The sequence below is a fragment of the Gymnogyps californianus genome, chromosome 1 (assembly GCF_018139145.2).
Source record: "Gymnogyps californianus isolate 813 chromosome 1, ASM1813914v2, whole genome shotgun sequence".
Lineage (NCBI taxonomy): Eukaryota > Metazoa > Chordata > Aves > Accipitriformes > Cathartidae > Gymnogyps > Gymnogyps californianus.
The window spans coordinates 4,530,770-4,557,199 of NC_059471.1; the positions used below are offsets into that span (position 1 = coordinate 4,530,770).

The 26,430-nt window shown below is 40.3% G+C and overlaps 1 protein-coding gene across 1 annotated transcript in view; it reads right to left on the reverse strand.

The window, feature by feature from the left end:
- TENM4 (teneurin transmembrane protein 4) overlaps nt 1–26,430 on the reverse strand; it is a 355,419-nt gene that overhangs the window by 210,298 nt on the left and 118,691 nt on the right. Inside the window, exons 3-5 of the mRNA XM_050901618.1 lie at nt 7,929–8,181; nt 2,595–2,693; nt 276–511 (exon numbers count right to left, since the gene is read on the reverse strand). Of these exons, the coding sequence (XP_050757575.1) occupies nt 276–511; nt 2,595–2,693; nt 7,929–8,181 (588 nt within the window). The remainder of the gene's footprint in view (nt 1–275; nt 512–2,594; nt 2,694–7,928; nt 8,182–26,430) is intronic.

Sequence of the window (26,430 nt, forward strand, 5' to 3'; positions counted from 1 at the left end):
TCACTCCAGGTACACTTTCCCCTGCAGAATGTAAACAGTCCATGCCATCGAAGGGAGCACAACATATAACTCATGTTTTACTAAGCTCTTCTGGCTCTATGACATGTGTTAGGCTCCCTACCATAGCACTGCCACCACAATTAAGCCAACAGAGGTCTTATTTCCCCATCACTTTGTACCATGATCTTGACCCTCTGCTTCCCAAACATTAGCATTATGGGTGGGTTGGTAGAGAAATGAAAGAAAAGCAGAAAAAAACCCAGAAATAAGCTTACCTATGAAATACGCCAGCAGGATCACCAGCGTGACTGAGATGACAATGGCACTCAGAGCAGCGCATTTCCAATTACAGTACTTATAGGGTTTCTTCAGGTTAAAGGCAGGCCTAGAGAAGGTACTTCTGGGAAGGGGCCTAGGGGGAGGTGAGTACACAGTGCTGGACGTCAAGGGATATCCCGGCGACGTTGTACAAAAAAGGGGAGAAGTGCCTCCAGGTTTGAACAGGAAGTGCCTGAGGGAAGAAAGACCAACAGCAAGTGACTCCTCACACAAATCGAAGCCGAGGGAGACGTGGGGGGGAGGATGGCGACCGCTGCCAGGACGAGGAAAACAGCTCCACACAATGCTGGCTACGGACATGGATGGCATGCACAAAAGAGAAGAATAAAAATCAAAGGCAAGTCACACAGAGTAAAGGAAAACAAAACAAAACAAAAAATCACAGTGCCAACAATGCCACAGAGAACTCTTCAAGGGCAGGAGTCCCCTCTGTGGAAGAGCTGGCGTTAGAGTGAGATGAATACCCCAAGCACAGCTACGACAGACTGGTGGCACGGGCAGCACTGGATGCCTGCTCACGCTCCCACAGAAATGTCCTACGGAGACTGAAGAGGAGCGTAGGTCAGATTAAAGAGGGGAGGGCGTTTACCAATTCATTGATCACTGCATGAGAGCGTTTTTTGTATGGCATCGGTGAATGGAGATGGGGAAAGAGAGCTTAAGCCATTCCATAGCACCCAAATTGTCACAGAGGGGAATATTCACACTGTCCCCGCCTGGCAAATTTAAACGTCAGACAATGGCATGGCTAAAAGGATCAAAGCCCAGAATTCAAGTCCTCTGTATCGCCAGTGGGGAGAGGCACCTGCTTCCAGAAAGCAGTCCAGAGCACCTTAGTTTGATGCCTACCTTTAAAAAGTGTGAATTACTGTCAAAGGCAACAGCGTTTCCTGTCCAGTGACACATTGGGAGGCACCGTATTTTGCCCATTACTACAAACGCAGCCTGAGAGCCAGCCTGTGAGGACCTTGTGTGAGACTCACAAAAGTCATCACAAAAAGAACCCACTGCAGTCCATGAGTTCCTGAAATGAAATGTTCCAATGGGAGTTCCCTCCACAGGAATCCTAAATGAAAAACCTAATTTCGGTGGGACATCATGAAGTACAAGGCATTCAAATTCCGGGAATGAAACTTGGGAAACAGATCTGACTCGTCTATCACCATGCTGATGTAAAACAAAAATGCAGCTTGTGAGGACTGAGAAACGGCCCCAATGCAGTTTGCAGCTTCTGCCATGGTTTATGGGGCCAGATTTGCAGCCAGCGTAAATGCAATCAGCATGGATCCATGGGAGTCAGTCAAGCCAGTGGATTACACCAGATGAAGACGTGACTCTATTTTCCCCTTGAAGTCACTTGTGCAGTCACAGGGGGAAATGTCACATGCAGAAACATCACCATGCAGAAAAGCCACTGATTCGTGCAGTATAAAGGAACACATAATTCTCCAAAATAGGTGTTTGTAGTATTACAGCCATGGTTTTATTGGTACTCTAAGCATGACTGCTGAGCATTAGAGAAAGATTCATTATTTCTACTAATGCTCTACATCAAAACATTCATTTTTACAAACAGTCAGATACTACCCTGTGTTTTGGGAAGTATTTATTTAGACACAGATGTATCTGTTCTGAGCAAGGTGGTACCTGCAGTGTTCAAATACACCAATTAGATCTTCATTTAATGATGGCTACCAAATTAGAAACTGCCAACACAAGGTCAACAGTTTTGGCACTAAGTGTGAAGTTAAAAGCTGCTTATAACTTAAAAGTTAAGTGATCAAACGTTAGGTGAAGATGCCAGAATGGGTGGTTAAGTCAAAATCAAAGGCTTGGCTTACACACACCACCAGCAGACACTTGTAAGATAAGGTATGTGGAAAATATCAGTTTAACAATGAAGTAACAGGCTGCCAGCACAATAATGGTTTAAGATTTTTATGAAAATTAAATTAATCTTAGTTTATATGGGACTCAAAATTACTGTAGGTACTTCTTACTAACGAAATGACTTTCAAAACAACAAGGTAAAAAAAGCAAATGGCATGCTGTGGCTCACTAGCATATTAATGAGTCTGCCATTAATATGTACAGGACACAGTGCTCCAAGCCCCAGAACCTCATTTTTTTAAAGCCGTCTTGGAAGAGGCCAGCAATGGTGTTGCCCTTAAACATCACTGATATGACCAAATGCTTTCATGCAAGGATCATAATGACTGTACAGTAAACAGGAAGACCACGTAAGTGTCACATACCCATCATTGTAAGCACCGTCATGTCGGGAGGAGGTGAGAATGTCCATCTCAATGAGGTTGTCCTGCAATGTCTCTAGGAATGTCTGCTTTGCTATGTTTCTACATACATATGGAAACATGAATGAAGCCAGTGAGTCATGCATATATGAAGTGTGATCTTATAAACCACAATGGTTATAGTGCAGTTGTGCATGGAATTAGAATGATGGACCATATATTTATATGTATAAGATGCTACACATATACATATATAGCTTTTAAGAATGTTCACTTCTCTATATATACACTATATATATGCATATACACTCATATAAGCACACACGCCCATGTGCATGTATAAAAAAAAGTTGATGTCTTTGTTCATTTCACGTTATTTATTGCCAGTGACACACGAAACCTTCTGAAATGCTGGATTCAAAAGACTGGATTTCAGTCCAGCACAGCTGTAACCTTGTTATAGTCCCGCATCTGCGTTACTGTTACTCTGAAAAGGCACAGCACAGTATCTGTATCCCACTGCGGCCAATACCTTGGTAGCACACTTCCATCTAACGTCCTCACGGACTCCCAGGAAAAATCTGCCACTCCTTTGCTTAAGTTTCAGTTTTGCATTTGAGAACTTTTTAGTTACCAATTTGATTAATTTGTTTTCCTTTGTGGAGCAATAACTTGCTATTTAGAAGTTTCAAAATCCATGTTTTGCTCAATCTGAGTATTCCAAATAAAAGTCTGTCAGTGATAAGCAGGTATAAGCTGGAAAAAGGCTATGCTGTAACCCAAATTCCAATACCAGAGTATTCCAATATCCAGAGTATCTGGATAATACAGGCAATAGGCAAGATACTTAGAGCCTGCACGTGAAAAAGCCTGGTTTTGACTTTGCACACAATAGTGGCATTTCGCAATACCTGGCCTCCCCAGCATGTACTTTGATGAGTTACGTTTTGACCTATATATGCTAAACTATTTTGTACTTTTTGAGCAGAATAGCAGGAACATAAAGAATTAAGTCAGAGGCACAGCTGGGAACAGACTGTGTCTTTCTCACCTTCAGGCTTGTTTCTCAAGACCTGGCAAAAGAACATTCTTCTCGTCTTTTTCAAAACAAAAAAACAGTCCTGATTTTGCCTATGTCTGTTTTCAGCATCAAAACTGAATGTAAGCCTGAACGTGAATAAATTCCCTGGCCAAAATTAGCAAAAGGAACATAACGGCATTGTGACACTTTATCACTTATGCAGGATTAAGCACTTACAGGATATAAGTGACATGATGTGAACTCAAACAAGAACTCCTCTGTCAAAGAAACTGGATTCAGGTAACATGCTATACCCAGAGAAACCAGCCCTGTCACATTATACAAACCTTGATACTGTCTCTTCTAAAATGTCCTCAACCTTAATTTTCTTTTCTACTTCCTCCTCTTTCTGCTGCTAACGTCAGCACTTGTTTAGCTCAACTCACTGCTTTTGGAGGCCTCTGGGCTGCTTTGACAGAACAGATCTACTCCTTGATCTGAATGGAAGTAAACTGACTCCTAGTCATAGCTTTGGAGTAAAGTGGATCGACATGCATGAGCTGTGTGCCATAGCACTTGAGGCATCAATCCATCCCCAAGTGTTTGCAGCTTCCTCACATTCCCTGGGAATGCAGGAAAGGTTGGATGTTGAATTCAATGCAAAAAGAAGCAACATATGTGCATGCACTGAGCATTTAATGGGTAAGAGGCAAGGCATCTAGCAACACACCAATCAATAAAAGTTCATCAGTAGTTAAAATCCATGTCAGATTGGTTCCATGAATTTCAGTTGTGGATTGTCAATAAAACAGAAGAGGGGAGGGTTATATAATGTATGTATTTGTAACAGAGAGGTCGCTGGGTCACCGAGGTGACTAATGCATGACTGTCCTCCTCACTGAAGGCTGGACAGAGTCTGCTCCCTTGGAGATTACCTGTGAATAGCTGTCTAGTTACAAAACACTCTCCCTTCTCATTATGAGTTGTGGTGGCAGAATCTGACCTTACATGATTACCACACGAAATTTCCTGGGAATGGAAGTCTCCTGAAAGCTGTTGGTTTGTCAACTAAACGTCCATCTAGTTGGCATTTATTTGCTCCCGCAAGGTCAAATGTAAAGGAACAGAAAAGAGGCCACAAAAGAAGGAAAGAGTGAGGAATAAATACGTGGGGAACTGACTTACCTGTCAGGAGTGACTGCTGAGCAAAGATCTTCTCATCACAACCTTGATACTACATTGCTTTTAAAGCAACAAAAAAGGGAGCAGACAGGAAAAGAAAGAGGAAAAAGGAGAAACAGAGAAAAGGGAGTAAAGGGAAACTAATGAAAAGGAGGGAGAGAAGAGGAGGGGCTCTTCCTCTTGCAACATATAAAGTTCTCAGATATAGGACATGCTTATCGTGTCAGTTGTATACTTGTGCTACACATCTCTGCTTGCCTTTGCATTACAGTATGGAAATTTCCAGGCAGTGACAAACCATCCTAAACTCCCAGTTCTGAATACTGCCTGGAGTCCATGGCAGTCAAAATCAAGCCTCTTCAAACTCTGGGGTGCTTAAAATCTGTAACTGTAGACACGTTTCACAGCCTGTGACAATCCCTGTTTAAAAGACGTAGCTTTTTCTTCATGTTTTCTCTCTCTGTTGACTAATATGGGATTTTTAAAAAATGGATATTCAACAGAAATACAATTCCATTTTTGACATGAGATTACTATAATCTCCTATTGCTGTACTTCAAAGGCCTTAATTCTTGGATTACTGTCTCTTGGCCAGGATTTATTTTTTTACATGTTGGACATTTTATTCTCTTAGGTGGAAGTCTTTTTTTGGTTCTAAAAATCTTTGCAGTGGGGCAGGTCGACTTCATGGTAGAGGTGGAATTGGGCATCCAAGTTTGCTAACAGCTCTGAAGCCTGGTCTTTTATGTCTACAGAATTCCCATCAAAGGAAATGGAAGACCTCTGCATGTCGAAAGAGCAGACTGTTACAGTGGAGATTTGTCACTGATTTACTGATCATCTATGCAGCACAGCCTCTTTGCATTATGACACCATTATAACACATTTTATTTTCTTAATGTGGTTTAGTGAAGGAACAAAAGCCTGTCAGTTGTGCTCCATAAATGTGCTCATTTGTTGTTTGGCATAAAATTACACATTCTTTTCCAACATGTTTGTTGTCTGAAGGGACACTGAGCAAAATTATGCCATTCCAACCAGTGTGTCAAAAGCCACAACATCAGTCTTGAAACGATCTGTTTTCTACCTAATCAATAAAATGGGTAAATTAAAGATCAATTACAAATGTGACTGATTTGTGATGCAAGTGAAATCATCAAATGACGCAGAAGGATCTCTTCGCGCAGGTAGACTTCCAACATTCACTCCGGCTAACAGCAATAATGTGACCAACCCAACTTGCAGAAAGAACAGTCTGCTTCAGAGCTTGAAAAATTTTCATCCACAATGATTTCATAGAGAAGAAATAAGGACAGTCTTTAAGGATGTACTCATTTACAATTTAACAGGAACAGTCCAGGACTAGCCAGATAATTGTTCTATGAACTCCTGAATTTATAAAGATGTGGTAGGGTTTTCTCTCCATCTCCCTCTCTGATTGCCACCGGAACTGGACAAATGGGGGCAGGATGTTTTCAGCAAAGAGCTTTTATCTCTGGCATTCCTCCATTGATCCAGCAGCAAGGAAGTTCCTTCTCAATTGTAAGGTGGTGGGTTCTGAGAGACTCCAGTCAGGTGCGAAGATGTCTTGGCACTATTAAAACAGTATATTATCTCTTCTCCAAAGAATTCACAACCTGGTTTAGAAAAAGGCACACGGCTTCCTCCAGAATTATAGAGGATTTTTCACAAAAGGGCTGCAGGAGTGGGGCCTAAGTATTTTTTAATGTATTTTTTTTTCCAAAAGAAATAACACATAAAAGTAAATGCTTGGGTATATAGGCTCAAGAATTAGTAACACAATATAATTACTGAAACTGTTGCCAAATCACACTTGCAGTACTTGCTCATAATTTTGTCTTAATCTTTTGGATCCAGCTTCTTAGCTGGGTCTTTTTAATCAAGCAGTTGCAGAGAAATTAATTATCCTTAAATGCCATAAAATGTGATATTGAGGTCTGTTTTGGAAGTTTCAGAGGGCCGGCAGACATAGCTCATTCTCAAAAAGATCAACAGACGCACTCATTTTTAAAAAACATTTTCTTAGCAGAAGCTGGAAAAACTGGCTACATTTTGTCCCAGGATGCAGACACAGCTACCACTGATCTCGACGAGATTCCCACAGGCAGTGATGTGATAAATTTGGCCCCTGACTCAGTTTTCAGTTAGTATATGTATTTTGCTGTCTAAAATCTTTCTTGTTGGTTTGAGAAGGTAAGACAAAAGAGGGAAAAAAGGCAGCTAAGTGCATCATGTTAGGCCTGGAAGACTTCTCTCCAGACTGAAAAAGATACCATGTATGGGGGCTAATGACTCCAGCATCTCCAGTGCTTTCTCAGTAGCAAAGGAAACGAAGAAGCAAAACCTCTGGAGAATGGAAAAACTGAGTTTCAAGTGGGACAGCAAGAAGTAGATGCACTCACCATCAGATGAGAGGACTGAGGCTGAGGGAGTATGACAACTCTCTTTTCCAGAACCTACATAGAACCTAAACAAAGCTATGAACTAGAATAACTCAGCGCACCCTTGTCACACCCTTTGTGTGTTGCATAGGTGGAAAAGAATTTAAGAGCTAAATGGAAACACCATTAGCTGACTGATGCCCTGCTATCCAGTGTTTCATGTTTGCTGGAGCAATGCTGTAGGATAATAAAATGCAGCAGCCGGCCTCTCCTCATTAGGTAAAACAAGCTCAACCTTTCCTGAATGATGTACTACAAAAGTATCTGCTTGACGAGGCACAGCTAAAAGGCTAAATCTTTTCAATACATTGACTGGTTTCAGTTTCTGAAATAGGATATTGATTTATCCTACCACATAAGAAGAAAAGACACTAAAGGAAAATAAAAGAAAGAAAACCAAGAATATTTTAATCTATGATCCTGATTCCAATTTTAAATGAGGAAAATAACCTTATGAGCAGCTGTTAAAGACAGTATTTTTAGTCTATGAAAGAAGAGCAATTTCCTCTTCTCCTAGTCCAAATAAAAAGACACAAGGAATAATAAATACAACTCAAAATACATAAGCTAAACACCAGTTCACAAGCTGAACGGCTAGCTATAGTGTATTTTCCATAACATCCTTAGCACACACCTTCAGAACATTGTAAAGTACTAAAGAAAATGACCTACCTAGTCTCCAGTGGGATGTTACTGTTAAGTAACCAGTTGTCCTGAGCATGGGCTGGCTCTTGAGCGCTGGCTGGTTGTTCTCCAGAAAGAGAGTGGTCCGTAGGAGCTGGGCTGGGGTTGCTGCGTGGAGTGAAGTTCCCTCTGTTTAGGGAGTTGATGGAGGCCGCGTGATGTTGATTTGGGGTGTGAGCATGTGATATTGGAGGTGGTGGAGTTCTAAGTCTTGAATGATTTTGAAGATTTGGAGGATGATCTAAAACAGAAGCAAAATATTTTTAAGGTTCATGATTTCAGTTGTTCCATACTGCACTCATTTCTGTGCAGGCACTCCTAAAAAGTATGAAGGCTGGGATGCCACATATCCTAAATCAAACTCAAAAGGGTAGCACAGCCTTGTTCCATATGCTCTAATGACACATGCATCGATCCCCCAGCCGGCTAGAAAAATAGTTCAGTTTCATGCACAAAAGTTATGAAAGCTTAAAGCACTGCAAAAAGGCTGTCCCGACAGCCAAGTTAACTCCGATGAACAACTGCAGGTTGCAAACTCCAATCTATTTGTGACACTGATTCGTGATAAAGCATGAAAAATACAACCAGCCTGGATAGGTAACACTTTAGAGCAATTTTATGATGGATATACAGCTCTCAGTGAAGTTTGTTCTGCCTGTTTTGCCAGAGAACTTTCAATAGTTAAGTCAACAAGACGACTGAGAATACATTTAATCACAGACTGAGTTTAGGGAAAGCCATAAAACTGTGTCAGGGTTATACAATTTAACAAAATCCAATAGTTTGTATTGTTAGAGACGTACTCAAACTGAGAAAAAATGCACGTGGCATAAAAACTGAGGTGTCAGGAAAATGAAACAACATATGGTGAAGAAAGATGTAAAGATCAGTGATATGGCTACTCTGAGTAAAACTCAAAGTATTTGTCAGCCAAGAGTCTGAGGGAGGTAGATTGAGGAAGGCAAACATTTAGGAAAGACCAACCTAGTGCTGATTATATCGGTATTTTTAGTTTTTTAATTAAGTATCAAGGATTTTTTTTCAAATGTTTTCTGGAAAGGAAGAAAAACTAAAATATTTGATGGAACTGGAGGGAGACTGACAGTTCGGCATACTAGATATGGGATACAGGAAACTTGTTCCTCTCTGATTTTAGTAGGTTTATGCTTGTAAGTCATTAATGCACAACACTTATCTGATGCCTTATCTGAAAAAAAAAGTATATGGTATCAATCTAATACTTACCAGACAGACTTCTGTATCATCAAAAACTAACACTCATGTATTCTCTAATTAGAGAGCTCAGAACTGAATGAACTGTACACAGTCCTCAATTACAATGAATGGTATCAAAAATTACCATGACATTTAATGACACTTTTGAAATCTGGATTAGGATTTGGATTCAGGAGAGGAACAGGGAAAGCATTTACAATATCTCTGCAGCCTCCTGGATATTTAGACACGTAAGATAAAATATAAAGATGTGTGAGATACTTCCCATCCCTTCCCTCCTCACACTGTATTGACTCACACTACCTTACCATTAACGATGGCTGATTAAACGAAAACCTTAGGGTGGCTGAGGTGGTCTAGCAAAAAAATAGGTGGTGTTAATTACGAAGGTGCCATTATTCTGTTTGAATGTGTATCTACCTCTGGCTTTGTTAGGTTAGATATGGGACTAGGGGTATATATTCCATGAGGAGAACTGAGTGCTTTTAGGGTCCCAATCTGTTTTACCCTATACTCTGAGAAAGGTCAGAGGAACACCTTAAAAGTGCTGTTCTCTCTATTTTATATCAGTACAATAGAGAACAACAAGCTCAAAGAGGTCCCTACTGGTCATCTACATTTGGACAGATAGATTATTCCCAGGAATCTAATGGAGTATTCAGAAGTCTGACTTAGCAAAGCTCACTCAAAATTAATAATGCCATACTGGACTCTGATCTAACACTAGTTAGCCCTGAAAAATTCTGTACATCAGCCAGCAAACTAAAGGGAAGGACAGAGCGATGACCATGGACTGTACGGACGAGGATTATCAGAACTAAATCAGGTCTGACCTCAGCTCTGCAACACCATGTGAATCAAGGCATCCAGCCATCCTTGGAGTGGATATTATTTGGGACTGTTGCTTAACTGAAGCCCTGACCATGGAGGTAATAAAAACAACATTCAAAGAATCCTACTGCTGGCTTAGGTAAATTGGTGACTCATTTTCCCACTCAACAGAGAGCAGCCATGACTTCTTGGCTAGGCCCCCTTTGCTGAGAGGCAGAAGGCAGACGGGAAGATAGGCACAGAACGCACCAAAAACTGCAGTCTTGGGAACATGTCTGCTTGCAGACAAAGGAAGACAGGAACAGTATATTAATTCCAGGCTGAGGGAGATGAACATAAATAGAGGATTTCCAGTTTTTAGGGCTATCAATCTATCGCCGTTCACAAGAACTTAATTCATCCCAGAGAAAATGACTTGTCTAATCAGGAGCAACATACCAAAGGTTTCCAAGATCAGTGTCCTGGTTTTGGCTGGGATAGAGTTAATTTTCTTCTTAGTAGCTGGTACAGTGCTGTGGTTTGGATTTAGTGTGACAATAATGTTGATAACACACTGATGTTTTAGTTGTTGCTAAGTAGCGCTTATCCTAAGTTAAGGATTTTTCAGTTTCCCATGCTCTGCCAGCAAGCAGGTGGGCAAGGAGCTGGGAGGGAGCATGGCCAGGGCAGCTGACCCGAACTAGCCAAAGGGGTATTCCATACCATGGAACGTCATGCCCAGTATATAAACTGGGGGGAGTTGGCCGGGAAGTGCAGATCGCTGCTGGGGCATCGGTCAGCAGGTGGTGAGCAACTGCATTGTGCATCACTTGTCTTTTCTTGGGTCTAATTTCTCTCTTTTTGTTCTATTCCTTTTCATTACAATTATTATAATTGTTATTATATTCGTATTATTATTGTTGTTATTATTATATATTTTTTATTCTTAAAATTATTATTACTTTTGTTATTAAACTGCTCTTATCTCAACCCATGAGTTTTACTTTTTTCCCCGATTCTCCTCCCCATCCCACTGGGAGGGGGGAAGAGGGGAGCAGCTACGTGGTGCTTAGCTGCTGGCTGGGGTTAAACCACGACAACCAGTTATTTGAGGTTTTATTACAACTGATGCCTAGGATGAATGCTCTGCGCAAACAGGAAAGGGGGGCAAATGGGTGAATCCTGGAATATGCAATAGGTGTTCTGTGAAGTCCTCCTGCTATCAGTTGACTTTCCTTACTGGAGACACCATTTTCAGACTGTGAGTCAGAGCCTGTTTCCAAAGATCTGTTATGTAAATTCCAATTTACACCCTATTATTGCAGACACATTGCAGATGCTATTATGGATAATGCTTTCGAATCAAGTAAAAATGTGTCATTTTCATTCTCTATTTGCATACCCTCTGTGATTTCTTTGCTAAGTAAAGCCAGCACATCTATCTTACTCTGGTCTATGTGATTTTTCACAGGATTTTATAGGTTTTATTTCTTTTTTCTGAGATTTAGATAGCTTTTCCTCCCAGAATGTTTTTAATTTCATTCATATACAAATTCCGCACACTTACATCATGTCTGAGCATTACTGAACTTAACATACCTTGACTAGGATTAGCAACTATTTCCCTTGCCTTACGATCCCTTTTTTTTTTCTTCTTCTCAAGTTAAGGAACATTAGAAAAAAGGTGTAGATGAAAGCACAAGCTATGAAATCTTCCTACTGAAAATTACTGCAGCTGTGCAGGATTTTCTTGATGCGACAAAACTGTTGAGGTTCTTACCCTCTACGGTCACCAAAGATCCTATGGGATTTGCAAAGGATAAGGGAAGCCCATAAAGCAAATTCTTTCTTGATTTCCTAAAATTGCAACTGTCCCCTTATTTGAACGTGCTCTTTTTAACTTGTTCCACAATGTTTGAGTGATATACAGTGTGTGGTTGTATTTCTCTACAGGAAGGAGAACCTTAATGCTGGCTGCAGTGGCTCTCTTACATCATGTATGTGCGTGAATCTTACGCAGTGGGAAGATGCTCTGATTATCCTGCTATATATCATATATAAACACTGTATATTTATAGCTGCTTAGGCAGCACTGAATTTTTGCAGATCCCACTACACAGGTGGGATACAGGGGAAGTCAGATACAGCTTTCTACATCTAATAGCAAGCCTTTATTGGGACAACAGCACCACAGGAATTCAGAGAACTTTACAGAGGAGCAGGACGTGGCCTCTGCAAAAATTGTAGTAGGTTCCCCAAGACCTTTCTTAAGCAACTATAAGATGGCTAACTGTGACTATTTGTAAGTTATCTTGGCTTACTCAAAAAGAGACAATTTGCAACATTTTCCTTCTCACTGTTTTCGTCTTTGGTTTCCAAAAAGACATGGAGTTTATCATTCTCTCTCTACTTGTTGTTGGAATGAAAAACCTGACATATGCTATTCAGAAGGACCAGCTAAGCTAACAAAGCACTGAAGAATAAAACAAACACCTTGTAAAACACCTCCTCCCCGCCCCTCCAAATTTCTAATAGTCTCCAGAGTCAAGCAACACAGTTTATGGGATGATTTTTGCCTTGAAGGGACAGCAAAGGAGATCTGTCAATAGCAAAGGAGCCCTCCCAATCTTAGATGCCAGGTGCCAATGAAACAGAGTCCCAGAGATAAAGTTCAACATTTCTAGAAGATAGGCTGGCACTGTGGAAGTCTAAATAGCTCAGAACTTAATGAACACCCCTGTAAGCCTCATTTTCTCTAATGGGTCTCCAAAGTGTGTCAAACATGAAATATGTCAGTATTCAAATGTAATGAAACATTGGAAATCTGATTGCGAAAAACACCAATAGAAATCAAGTTGCCTTTGTGTTGCTTTTTTGTTTTTTTTTTTTACATTAAAATGTCATTGACTAACGCTGGCTTGGTAACCACAGATAAAGCAGAGCTGAAAGATAACTCAGTTAATGAAGCTTGTACTTGGCACATATTAGAGAGCCTTGACAGAATCCTGTGAATGAAGAATTCAATAAATGTGAACCATAAAAACATTACCAATGAGGAGCTAATATGACAAAATTTGAATAAAAGGTCTGAACCCCACGTTCTTTTTCTTTCCCTTAATCTTTAATGAGTAATACTGTTTTGAAATTAGTCTATGTAACAATTACACTTTCTGATTCATTAGGTTTTGGGACTGTGTTCAGGGCAAATGTGCTAACCTAAGAGTGAAAAATACTTTCTCATCTTTTTTTCCCAGCTTCTCCTGTTCCTCCACACATTTGTCATTTGTATGTCTGCTCATATTCAGACAGCCTGATGCCTGACTGCTGTCTGGGTTAGGTACAGGAAATATTTCTCTTTACTCACTGTATGTAGTGCCAGGTGGAATGAATTACTCATTGCTCCCTTGAACTTAAACTCCACAGTAGCTGTGATGACTTGGGCAATCGTGCTTATACCCACACACAGAGAAATCCCCCCCGTTGCAGAGTAAACAATCTTTTTTAAAATAAAGAACTCTGCATTCAACTGACAGAGCAGCTAAGAGCAGCTAAGAGCCTTGCTTCAGCTCCAGGACCGTGTTTCAATCTGCTGCAGATGTACACTCACAGCACTCGCACCACCAGCCAGCTGAAATTACATTCATAGGCTCTCTGTCCCTTTGGGTGCCACTGGGTATGGAAGCTGGGGTCCCTTCATTCATTAATCTGATGAGCCACCTATGGTCAGGAGAACTAGGAAAGACTGAATTGGGTCTTCCCCAGCACCCTTGGAGGGGGCACAGAGAGTTTGCTGTTAAAAGAGAGACAGCTTGCCAGAAACAGGTTCCCTGTCAGACACATGGCAAGCCAATGACGGCATCTGCAAAATGAAAAGCAAGCAGAATATTTAACCCCCAAGTTGGCAGATAATGGAAAAATGTGAGGAGAAAAATCAGAATGGGAGACGCTGTCTGCTCGGAGGGTACCTTGGTGGCTTCTGGTGACAGCCAGGATCAACTGCAGACCAAGCTTTACTCCCGCTTGCATAGAATCCAGCTGAATGTGCAACATCTGGACTGAGCTGAAGCAATGTGCAAAGGTGGCACCTCTGTCATACCAAGCACGTCCTCCTATGGGCTTTTATTGATATTCTGCAATCTAGAGGAGAATTTCCTCCTTCAAGGAATGTCCTACAACAGGCTCTGTCTACATGGGACAGTCAGGTAGTCTAACGAGGAAGCCATCCCACAGGATGGTGACAGAGATGAAGTGAAACAGGTCACTCAGTATTCAGATGATCTATCTACACAGAGATGTCTCTGTTCCCTCACTAACACTTAAAAACTGGAATTAGTGGTACAATTTCAGTGACTGAATCTCTCCTTAAGAAGCATATCCACTGAATTTGGCTTAAGACTAGCTTCTCCTGCCATCAAGAGGAGTGTTTGTACCATGCTGTGAAATAATTGTTTTTCTGTAGCAACATCTTGTGCTGCTGGTTTTCAAAATGCTAAGCCGCAAAATGACACTGAATCATAAAAGAAAACAGAGAACTGATGTATAATCTCCATTAAGTAACAAAACAACAATAGGAACGCTACCTTGATGTTTTTTCTCTATTTTATTTTAAGTAACAGCATAATAGGGAGCTGCTGTTCCATCAAGGACTCTCACCAGAGAAAAGCGTAGTCCTCACCATGCAGTTAAAATCAGCAGTGCGTATGTCCTGGTTCTAGAGATTATTCTGGTTCAGAGTCTTCTCGATGTTGAGCTCTTTGAATCCCAGTCTTTACAGTCTTGTATCTCACTGGTACTTTATAATGCTATGTGCATAGACATGCAGCCAACTATGTTTTATGGATGATTAAAGCCTAAGAAAAATCCTACAAGTATTGGAAACTATTTAATAGAAGAAAATGGCTATACAGATGTAAATAGTTTTGAGTGTTCCTCTAAGTGTGCCACTTGGACATTGAATTTGCAATAACCAGTGCTACAATAAGTAGATACCAAAAAAGTGGCAGAACATAAAAACTGTAGTGAATTTTCGTGACAACACTACCTATAGTGTCCCTGTGAATGTCTCCAGCCACTATCCATAGCTATTTTAGACATTGTTGGTAAAGCTACATATACCAGGACCAGTGAACAAAGACTCTGTAACTATCAAAATCTAAACTTGACCTCCAGCAGTGTACAATGTGTAAAAAATGCAATAATTCTTCATCTTGCAAACAGACTGTAACCAGTAGCAAGTGGAAATGAAGGACCTAGAAACCATGCAGCAGATAAAGCGGCACCTTGTTACTGATTGACAAGTCTAGGCTTTATAAAGTATGAGGACTTCATTCTGAAACATACTTAAGTAATTTCATTTGTTTAGATGAATGACATCAAAAATCAGGCCCATCTGGATGGTACACGTGCACATGTAAAACTAGTTGAAGCTCCTCTCTAGCTGCACAGATTAACACTTCTTTGGTTTTACTGTTTATAGGAAAAAACAGGCACACAAAATCAAGTCCAAACAAGCCATCTCCTCTGTATTTTTCTCATCAAACGTGTACATTACATGCAAACTTTCCTCTCAAGTGCCAAAGTGCCTTTGCAAAAGCAAAATATTGACTTTTGGGTTTGAAATCAATTTTTTGTTTGATGCTAGGCTGTCAAGCTTTGGCTGTACATAGTCAATGAGAGCTCTGAGTGGTTGTTTTTTCATCAGTATGCATCTGATTGAATTGAACGCCCTACAAGTAATGCTTTTAAAAAGGTCCGGGTCACTGTCAAAGGATGATATGCAGACTTTTAACCCATGGTGTTCATTATTTAACTTAATAAAAGGGAATCACAGACTAATAAAATCAAGGCAGAGTATTACTATTTAGATTCTGACAGTTTATGAAGAATCACTGCCTTAAACACAGAGGAAAGTGCAAAAAACCCCAGAATATCTGGCAGAGTGTAAATGAGTTACTTAAATTTAAATAACATATTTAAGTTCTTAAATAAGTTACTGGAAACATGGGAAAAAGTAGCCTCTACAGTGCGCAACTAAGCAAATTTTCTTGCAGCCCTGGAGACTCTGGATTTTCTGCTGGGCTTACTGAAAAGGAACACCTTTAACTACCCTAATACTATACACTGGAGGCAATGGTAGCCTTTGAAGGCTCAAGCTGTTGAGCTGCTGGCTCTTCTGGTCTAGTCATATAAGCAAATAAACAAATATATATATATTTTTTTAATATATATATATATACACACAAAAAACAGTGCATCATTATAGCTCCTTCCCTCTCAGAAATGCCCCAAACATAAAAACTGACCGTGAGCCTCGTCACTCTGGTGAGATGCTGCAGTCACCACATTGCCCCTCAATGTGCCACATTGCACATCAGCCCCTCGGGTCCGGGTTCTCACGTCTGGAAACCCATAATTACAACACATGCCCCTCAATGTGCCACATCAGCCCCTCAGGTCTGGGTTCTCACGTCTGGAAACCCATAATTACAACTCTCTCTTAATTTTCAGCAGGATGCTCAGATCACTTTGCTGTGCCATTTGTACTGATGGCTTCCATGAGCTCCCTTCCAGCTAAGTGACTGAGGATAACCCACCTCCACTGCATCTTAATGGGGGACAAGAACATGAGAGGCAAGAAAATCCACTGGCTTGAGTGACGGATGGCGCATAGGTCCGTGCTCTGATTTTGAGTTGCTACAAATAGCTCACTGAGTTGCTACTCATCAAATGTTTCTAAACATGTGTGCCTAAAACTGCAGCCTACCTCCTGAAGAACTGGGAGCCTGCAGCTCTCTCTTTTCTAAGAAAGAGATGTAGGAAGTCAGTACTTGTGAAAATGTGTGCCTTTTTTTAAGTGTCAAAAGGTGTATTCAGTTCCCCATGTTTCATATATTATGATGTATGCTATATAAACCCTAAAACTCATCTGCAGTCAGCCAGGATATCCCAGTGGCTGGGGATTAGGCAATGTCTATGCCACTTGGATGATTACCCCTCACAAGTCTCCCTTCAGTGGTGTCCAACTTGCACAGGCTTAGCACAAGCAGCTGGGTGCCGTCCCTCATGCATAAAAGGCCTGGAGAAATGGAAATAACTCTCAGATTTGCTGCCCCCCCCCCCCGCACATTTAAGAAACACAACTGTTATTACACCTAAGGTTATCCTTCTTGAAAGAAATGTGGCGCATTTCTCTGATGTTTGCAGTTTATTGACTTGAGGCACTGAGGAACTCTTTTGTGTAGAGAGAGTTTAACTGGTTTCCCTGCATACGCTGTCTCCTGGGTCTGTTGTGTGGTTCTTTCATACAGTAACATACGGAGACAAATATATAAACAAACAGAAAACCACACAGTTCAGCCTTGTCCAAACCAGACATGATTAGGTGGTATAGTTACACTGGCAAATTTCTGAACTGTTTGTGTAAAGCAGTTCCCCAAACTAAAGTAAAGTACATCCGCAAAAGGTGCCTTTGGCTGCTGTAATAGCAAATAAACTCAGGATTTTGCCAGCATAGCTCTGTCAAATATTGTTGGCTTTTTTTTTTCATATACCTATATTGGAAAAGCTTTGAAATATAGACCTGATCTTTGCCTGTTTCTCCCTAAAAATAAAATGAACAGTCTCTATTTTGCTTCCGCCCTTCAAAAATCTGATCTAAACTTCAGCGCTGTTGTGACTTAGCTGCACACAAACAAACAGGACTGACAGATCCCCAGCTCCATCAGCAAAGCTGACTATTTATAGTAGCTGAGGAAATAGTCTGTTTTATATAATTTTTACAATGTTGTTAGCAGTGACGGTCCAGAGACCGTCCTTTTGCAAATCTGAAGCGATACAACTTCCATGCAGTTCGACTGCATGACAGGATCAGGTATGCACTCTTACTGGTCAGGGTGAAAGAGTAATGCACTGCAAAAACATTTTAAAAATTTACTGTATTCAATGTTAACTTGCAAGCTTTGGGTCCGGATTCTGACCTCTGAGGAGCATGTAATTTCCAGAGCCACCAGGGAGTTGCACAGCACAGACATCTGACGGAGGGTTTTGTCCCTTTCTTTTTCGTTTGTACGTGTCCCAGGCTTGTGAATGAATCAGTCTCTGGAAATGCACAATTCCATTATTTCACAGCAAAGCGCTTATGGAATGTGACATGATGTGGTGTAGCACAATGCCAACAAGCACTAATGATTTTAATTATTTAGAGAAAGAAATAGGGAAATTTCATGTTGGCAGCAACTGAAATCAACTATTTCAAGTCTTTGCTGGCAAATGCAGATTTTTTCATGAGTTTGGATCAACTTCTGTACATGCTGCCACCCAGGTGCCACCAAACAGAGGCACTGCACAGTACAGAACTAGTTTGCCAGTTTTTCCTTTGTTATCCCCTCCTTACCCCCATCCTCCTTTTAATTTTTCTTTTTGCTACCTTTAAAGTTTTAAGAAAACCTTTTCTGTTATATACCTCCAAAGCCCAACATAAACTAGTGACAATTCTATCTGACAGCTGTGACCGACATGACGTCTGTCACAGTGATTAATACCTACATCCCCCACCCCGTCCACTGCGCATACAAAAGCTGACTGATTTCCTTTGGTGAAAACCATGGGTGCAGTTAAGTGTAAAATCTCTCTGCACAGGTGGAAAACCTTATTCCCTTTGGCACAGGAATCTGATTTGTGAGAGCTGGGCTCCGTGACCTTTCCCTTCAGGTTCTATTTGACATTCTCAGAAGCACGATGGCAAAAGGCTGCACTCCAAATAATTCTGTAACAGACATAAAAGTTTTATATTTTTATTAACACTTGAAGAGGCCACTAAAAGAAAATCAAAACAATGAATCTGTCAAGACACCCCTCAGCAATGCTGCACTGTGTTCACAAAAGTACCATGATGGAAGGGCCATGTAGTTTATCCCGTGTGTATGTTTGTCTGTCTATTCATAATGCCTCCACCCCTAAATATCTCAGTACTAATTAATACAGTCCCTCCGGCAACACACTTCTGAGAGGAAATATTCATGATGACTCTCATTTACGGTTAGTCTCATTTATGACTTTTTTTTTTTTTTTGCTTCTACGTTTTATGATAGAAATCTCTAGCATGTAACAAATATCAACAAAACTATAAATACACATACACCTAAATATTAATAGATCATAAAGACATTGCTACATGTTCTGATGTTAATTTTTTACCCTATTATTCTGAATGTACCTTTGTATATTGCTCTGCCTTGTTACAGATAGACAGAGGTGTACAAATGTATACAGTGCTATAGAGACAGAAAAACCATGTTATAGTTAAAAGATTTTGAGCTTTTCTTAATTCCTGCTCTTAACGTTTGTTCCCCTACCAGGGGATTGCCTTTACTGGCATCATACATTAAAGTGATGCTTTCTGCCCATCAACTTTCATCTTGGAATATGGGCTAATTTAAAATGAATAAATAAAAAGGTTTCTGGTAGAACAAAAAGACTGCCCTAACTTTTCTGCAAAAAATTGCAAAGAAGTTGTATCATCAGAATTATTCTTTATTATCCTAGTGCTTATCGTGGTTTTCTTCAGTACAGGAGAAACTGAGGAAAAACACTGTACCATGCTACACAGCAGTTACTGTCAAGTGCATAAAATAGAAAAAAAGTTTGAAAGCAGCATATCTATTTCTGCCAGTCATACTTCGTAGACACAAGTCTACAAACAGCCCATGTGTGAAACTGCCGCTGGATTACTGATAGCTCTAAATATGCCAATAGGGAGATTTTCAGATGCATAAACAGAAGTTAGGTGCCATCTCCCATTTACACCCGTAGCACTGTCCCACTCAGTGACGTCTGCGACCTTGAAAAATTCACCACGAAAATTTTAAAATCAAGTCCTGAATTAACGGTATTAGTGCAGACCCCTGAAGCCAGGTGCTTAGCTTGTTTAATAATGTACTTTGGAAATACATAGTCCTAGCACTAACTGAAGTCCAATATTAGCTGAAGATTCCCTTAGCATGTGGCTGTTCAAGAGAGTGACAATGCACTCAGATAACACTTTGGCATGAAGCGTGCGACTTTAAAGCTCAGTCAGATTATCATGAAAGATGAATTTTCTAAGGTTCTTTTCATTACTTTCTGTAAGTGCTCTTGACATTCTCCGAAGCAGTTTAGGAGAGCTTCCTCAGAAAAATGTCAAAATAAAGTAATAATTTTCTTATAATATTGTTCAACAAAATGTGAGCACGGCATGATTTAGAAATGAAGATCAGCAACTTATGAAGACGGTGCCCACATGCGCACACCTATATATTATCAAGGGCTTAAGTGTGATGAAAACAATAAACAATAATTTCATATGTGCGTTGTCAAAGAACTAGAACAACTGGTTGGTGTAGAAAGGGGATTTTATATGACCTTCAAGTACCTTGACAATATACATTTCAACTATATATGAAACTTCTGTTTCAAACATTGGTAGTTATTCACAGAGCAAAACAATTTATACTGGCTTCATACTGGAAGCATTTGCTATAAAATTTATACCCCTTCTAACTCTTTTTAAACAGAACAAATCAAGTTCAGTATGGAGTCGTATTAAAATACTGCCTTGCTTTTTTAGGGACAATCTTGTTAAAACTAGTTCACTATCTGCCACAGGCACCAACTGGCACAACTCTGTGAGGGTGACAAATTTTTTTGGTTTAATTAAAGAGATGATCATAAAGATATATTTCATTATCTGTAACGCAAGAACTACATGTGGTAAAGGGGGTTTTTTTGGTTCCCTTCATAGTTCCAGAGCTTCCCCTACCCCCTAGATGAATGATGTACACCCTGGAACAGACCCATCATAAACCACAGGCTGTAAATTAAACAGTGGGATGAATAACTGGCTGGAGGGTTTTAGGAATGCTAACAAAACACAACACATTATTCAGTCTACTGTGAGGGAACTTCTTTCAAAAAATACATTTCTGAAGTAGAAGTACAATTACTTAATAACATGATTTAAATGAATAATGACTGGATATTTTTAGCTATAAGGCTGAAATTTCACGGAATATGTTTATGCATAGAACTTTGGATTCCTTACTTTTATCCTAAAGGTTCCTAAAGCACTTCACATATTTACCAAATTGATATCCAAATTACAGGAAAGAATCATTTAACTCATCACTGGAAGGCCATCACGCCTGCCAAAGAACAAGACAGCTGCTGCATGAAGGATGAAGCCCTGACTCCGCTGAAGACAACTGCAAAACTCTGAAAGACTTTAGTAAGGTTGGAATTTTACAACTCATCTTCTGCAAAAAAATACCTTAATACTTGAGGGGAACTTTAATAGTGGAAACCAGGCAGGACTTTCTTTATTCTTGAGTTCCAGTGATCAAACCATGACAGGGACAGATCTGTGTTTGCCGTTGTGAATCTAGCAGCCTACCTCCCTGTCAGTGTAACCATTTGGAAAGAAATGTGCAGAAACTCCCACAGAGATACACTGCCCTTGATCTGCAGCAAAATTCCTACATTGTCAATACTCGCCTTGATTTGCACGGTAACTCTTGATGTCAGTGGCAGTTTTGTGCACAGTATGGGCAGGATATGGCTCCTAAGGAAAGTTTTAGAAGCTGGGGATGCATTGAGATTAATCAACATTTGATGCCTCACTGGAGAAAAACAAATGAGCAGGGTTTGTGGATACAGTCAGAGAGGAACATGCAACTGCAGCCAGAAAAAACCCATCACACTGCAAAATTACAAATGAAGCCAGAGAAGAAGAGCAAGAGTGAGGCAGGGGAAGGTTAGCCTTGAAGTAAGGACCATTGACAGAAGAACCAGATTGTCTTCATCTCTTCTACAGTTTTTCTTCTGAACTATCCGTTTTCTTCTGGACCATCCCTGATCTTCCCCCATCAGCCAAATCTGAACTTCCCAAGCCCTGCCAAACTGTCCTTAAAACCAGATCTTATAAGCCATATAAACCAGGGGGGTTGGAAGTAGATGCTCAAATTTCTCTGCACCTCTCTCCTACCCAATCCAGTCTGTTATCTACTGGAAGATTCATAGGCAAAGCACCAGACTACTCCCCGAAGTGAACCCACAGACCCAAGTCTGATGGGATCTTCTGGGCCAAGAGATGGCCTGACCTCATAGAAAAATTCTGTGCAGCAGGGAATTTACACTCTCCATTTCTTTAAATTCATGGTAGTAAAGCTGTCAGTCACAAACCCCAAAAGCTTCTGTGTAATTCCACAGTGTCTAGTGGAGGAGTAAAGTGATATTCTCCCTATTTGGGACATGATGCTTTTAAAATAATCTATCTGGTATACACTGAGAGCCAGAAACATAAATAATATTTTTTATTGCATAGCAACTTTCACCCTAGATTCCCCAAGTAATTTACAGCATTAATTAGTTAAGAGCATCTGATAACAGGACTCCATATTAAGATGATTATGACTATAATTAAAGGTAATGAAATGATGAAAGGACCTGTGCTCAATTTGTACATTAAAATAGTGAACTCTGAAGTAACAAAAACAAAGTCGAGCACAAAGATTTGTGACTAAGTACACATGAACTTATGTATTTCATTTCTCTAGGCCAATCCTGCCTCTAGCTAGGAATATGTGTGTGTGAGATCTGAAAGATTTGGTAAAAGCTTTGCTGTGTTACAGAGGTTAACACCAGAAGAGCAGCAAAAAACCAAGACCAGTAAGGTACACAGGGTTCTGTGGTGGCAATTAAAATTGGATGACTGAGCTCAAACATTTCACGTTTTCAAAAGGAAACAGCTTGGATGGCAGTAACGGGAATTCTTCAAGATCTGTTGTCCATTTTGGTTCCATTCTTGATGGACACATATTGCTTGCATTCAGGATCATTATCTTTTGGACAGACGTATTTGCTGAGACCAAGGATGCACCTTGAATAAGCTTTTATTCCCATGTGCAAAGCACAATGGGCAGTGTGGACCAGCAGTTGCGTAGTCCCTCTGTAACTGCCGAATCCAAATACTACATGGTGCTGCTGTGGCAGGGCAGGAAGGCTGGCCAAGAGACAGCTTTCTACAAAGGTCAAGAGTCCTTCAAATGGAGTGAGGAGAGAAAGCACAGAACTACAGAGAATACCTGAGAGAGATTATGGCTGGAACCCAGCTTTCTGGAGGTATTTTTTTCATGACTCTTGGAAACAAGTTATTTCCAAAACAGCAGAAGTAATAATGTGTGGCTTTCTGATGGCTGGTCAGTAGCGCGCACGTTTTGGCTGACCTGCAGGCTGCTGAGAAAAAGAATGGGCATCAGTGTAATTTTCCTTGTCCTTTCTTCCACAAAGGCACCAATTTCTACAAAACTTGTATGAATTTGGTATCTTCGAGACGTCTGCTCCCCCATCAAGCAGCCGAAATTGCCCAACAGCTTAAAAAAACATATGCAGGGTGTCAGGCAGACAGGCAATACAGCTATTTAGGCCTTATTTTCTTAGGAAACACAGTTAAAAATGAAGGTGATTGCATCAGGAGGACAAATACAGATTGTTATATGAATTTTGAAACTTTAACAAACCTGCCAAAATTATTGCTTTTCTTTAGTCACTACATATGCAGACAGTGTATGGTCTTCTTTACATAAAATGCTGCCTCCATCTTGAAGAGTTCAAGATTTTATGGGGAGAAAAAGAAAGTGGTGACGATCATCTTTCTGTCTTGGAGGAAGCTCCATTTTTTTTAGAAATCAGTAAAAAAGCTCAAGTGAAGTGACACATCACCTAAGTGTCCTTCAGTGCAAAAAGAACCTTCTTTTTCTTCCTCCCTCTAAAAGACTTAGGATCTCCATGAGATCATCCACAGAAGACAGCATACAGCTTATGATAAGGGACTTCTCCAGTCAAATGGCCTGCTCATAATGATGAAAGGTGTTCAAAATTGTGGATGAAACACTGGGAGTCATCAAAACTGCATGGAGGGGATGTATTCTCCAGATGCATACTACAGTCACCGGCTTGTAGTAACTCTAAACTTCCCTCTGCAGTCCACTGGGAATCAACAGATTCTGAGAATTTATGTTAATTAAAAGTTTGTATCACACCACTGATGTCTGATAATTAGCCATTCAGAATTGAAGGCTGGCAGATTAATAACCCTTGTATCCAAATAAATCAAGAAACTTTGATTCATCCTCTCCAGAAGCTGTCTCTGGCTGTTGCTACAGGCATCCTTCATTAGAGACCACTATCTCTAGCAAATCAAGCAAGGATCCATGCACAAGTATCAATAGCATTTCTATCTCTTAGCTGACTTGGAGTTACTGATAAATACTCTGCTGACTCCAAAAGGGTTTCTACCTACAAAGCATGCCAAATGAACAGGTACGGAAGCAGAAGGAAAGCTACGTTTGACATGGAACAGCGTTGTGGCTCAAACAGCTTATCTGCAGATGAAGGCAACTTAGCCGTTAGAGCTGTATGAGCTGTGGAAGGCTGTCCGGAAACTCAGCATCTGGCACAACGAAGAGAACAGAGTGGTTTTCTGAGGGAAAATTAGCAAAGACTCCAGCTCACTAGTGATCTGAACAGCCTTTCAGAAGCTTTCATATGCTGTAAATTTCTGATACAGAAAGACACAGTGCTCTAAGCTGTGGTGTGCAAGTGTACAGCCTGCCTGATCTGTCTGATGCCAAATACGGCTCACGTGGGCAAAAGAGATTGCTACCGACGGGGTCACTGCTGCGACAGCTGGCATAGTAGCGTTTGATGATGGGGTATGATACTGGGCTAGTATCTACGCTCAGATCTCGGTACCAGAAGCAGTTGGGTTTTAGTTCTGAGCCAGGGTCAGAGTTATGCCAACGTGATTCCTCACAGCTCTAGCAAAACACAGCTTGAGCCACGGGGACCTTTGATCAGCAGCAAGAAGGAGAACTGTATCTCTTTATATGGAAAAATCCCAGCGAGGGGTACTTTCCTTGTTTTTTTTCTTGTAGCTGTGAAGGCTACTCAATACATGTACATACCAAGTTCTTATGCTTTTCCCTAAGCATATGATCCTGGGCATTTCTGAAGACCTGCCCAGATACTGCTCTGATACAATTTATAGAGGCAATACTCAAGGCTGGACAAGTTAAGATAAGACTGGAAAGAGGACTCCAGCAAGATGTAAAGGGGGAGGAAAAGGAAGTGGGTGGAGTACTCCAAAACTGCCAGGCATCCAGAGCAAAGTATTCTGAACTAATATGAGTACGTAAAATCGTCAGACAAAATCTGTGCAAAATTGTGTTAAGATATCATTGGTCAAACATCTGCTTCTACATCAACATCCAGAAAAGATGCAGCTTAGGAGCACTCCAAAAAGAATTGTGGGGTTTGGTTTGGTTTGGTTTTTTTTTTATTTCAGATGCTCTTTTCTGCTACACCTACTCCCACTAGCTCAAGTTTATGAAACAAATAACCTAATTGGTGGAGAAACTTAAACACACGGAGTAGTCATGTTCTCATCTTTTGGCGTACTATTTCCTTTTTCTAATTTATGTTACTAAAGTTGTCAAGAAAAGAGTACTCTCTTGGCAAATCAGAATGAATGCAAAGGAGCAATCAACAACATATATAGCACACAAATCTTTGTATCTAGCCTCCCAGGGACTGGAAGCAAGTTCAGATTTAGATAGAATATGCCCAAGGATTTACACCTATAAATATATGTAATAAACTCAGTAAAAACATGAAGTGTGAAGTAAGCACTTCATCAAAGGCTTATTTTGGTTTTCAACAAATAAGAAAATTAAAACTCCTGCTGCCCACACGAGTCTGTGTGTCTGGATCTTTCTTGATAGATAAAATTATTCATGGCATATTAGAGCCTGTCAGTATGTTTAACCAGAAAAAAAGACATATCATTCCTAGAGGAGATCTAAACAACTTCATTATAAAAGCTGTGAGGGAGTCACAATACATTAGGAAGAACAAATGTAGTCTGCAGTGGTTTTTCAGTTCTTTCTACACCATTGACTTACCAGAGGAAAGCACTACTAATTACACCTACTTGCATTGATTATTTTTCTTCTTCAGGATGGATTACCTTGTCCTCCCCTGAATCTAATGATTTAAATTAGAATGAAACCACAATCTGATGGAGGTTGGAAGTTACCCCTGAAAGAAAGACATCAAACATGACATTAAAAAAAAATCCTCTTGCCCTATTAACTGTCCTTCCAAAACAGTCTGACTAAGTTTCAAGTGATGTGATTTAGCAAATACTACAGTGACATAATATACCACACATTACAGGAAATGCCAGATATATTTCTCGTGGCTAGATAAGGTTCAGTGATCCAGATCTGGATCAGATATGATCCTGTTTACACCGATGTAAATCCAAACTAAATTCCACTGAAGCCAAGGTATTAGTTAGATCAGAATCTAGTTCACTAAATTGTAAGTAATTACATTCTTAGGCATACTCTTC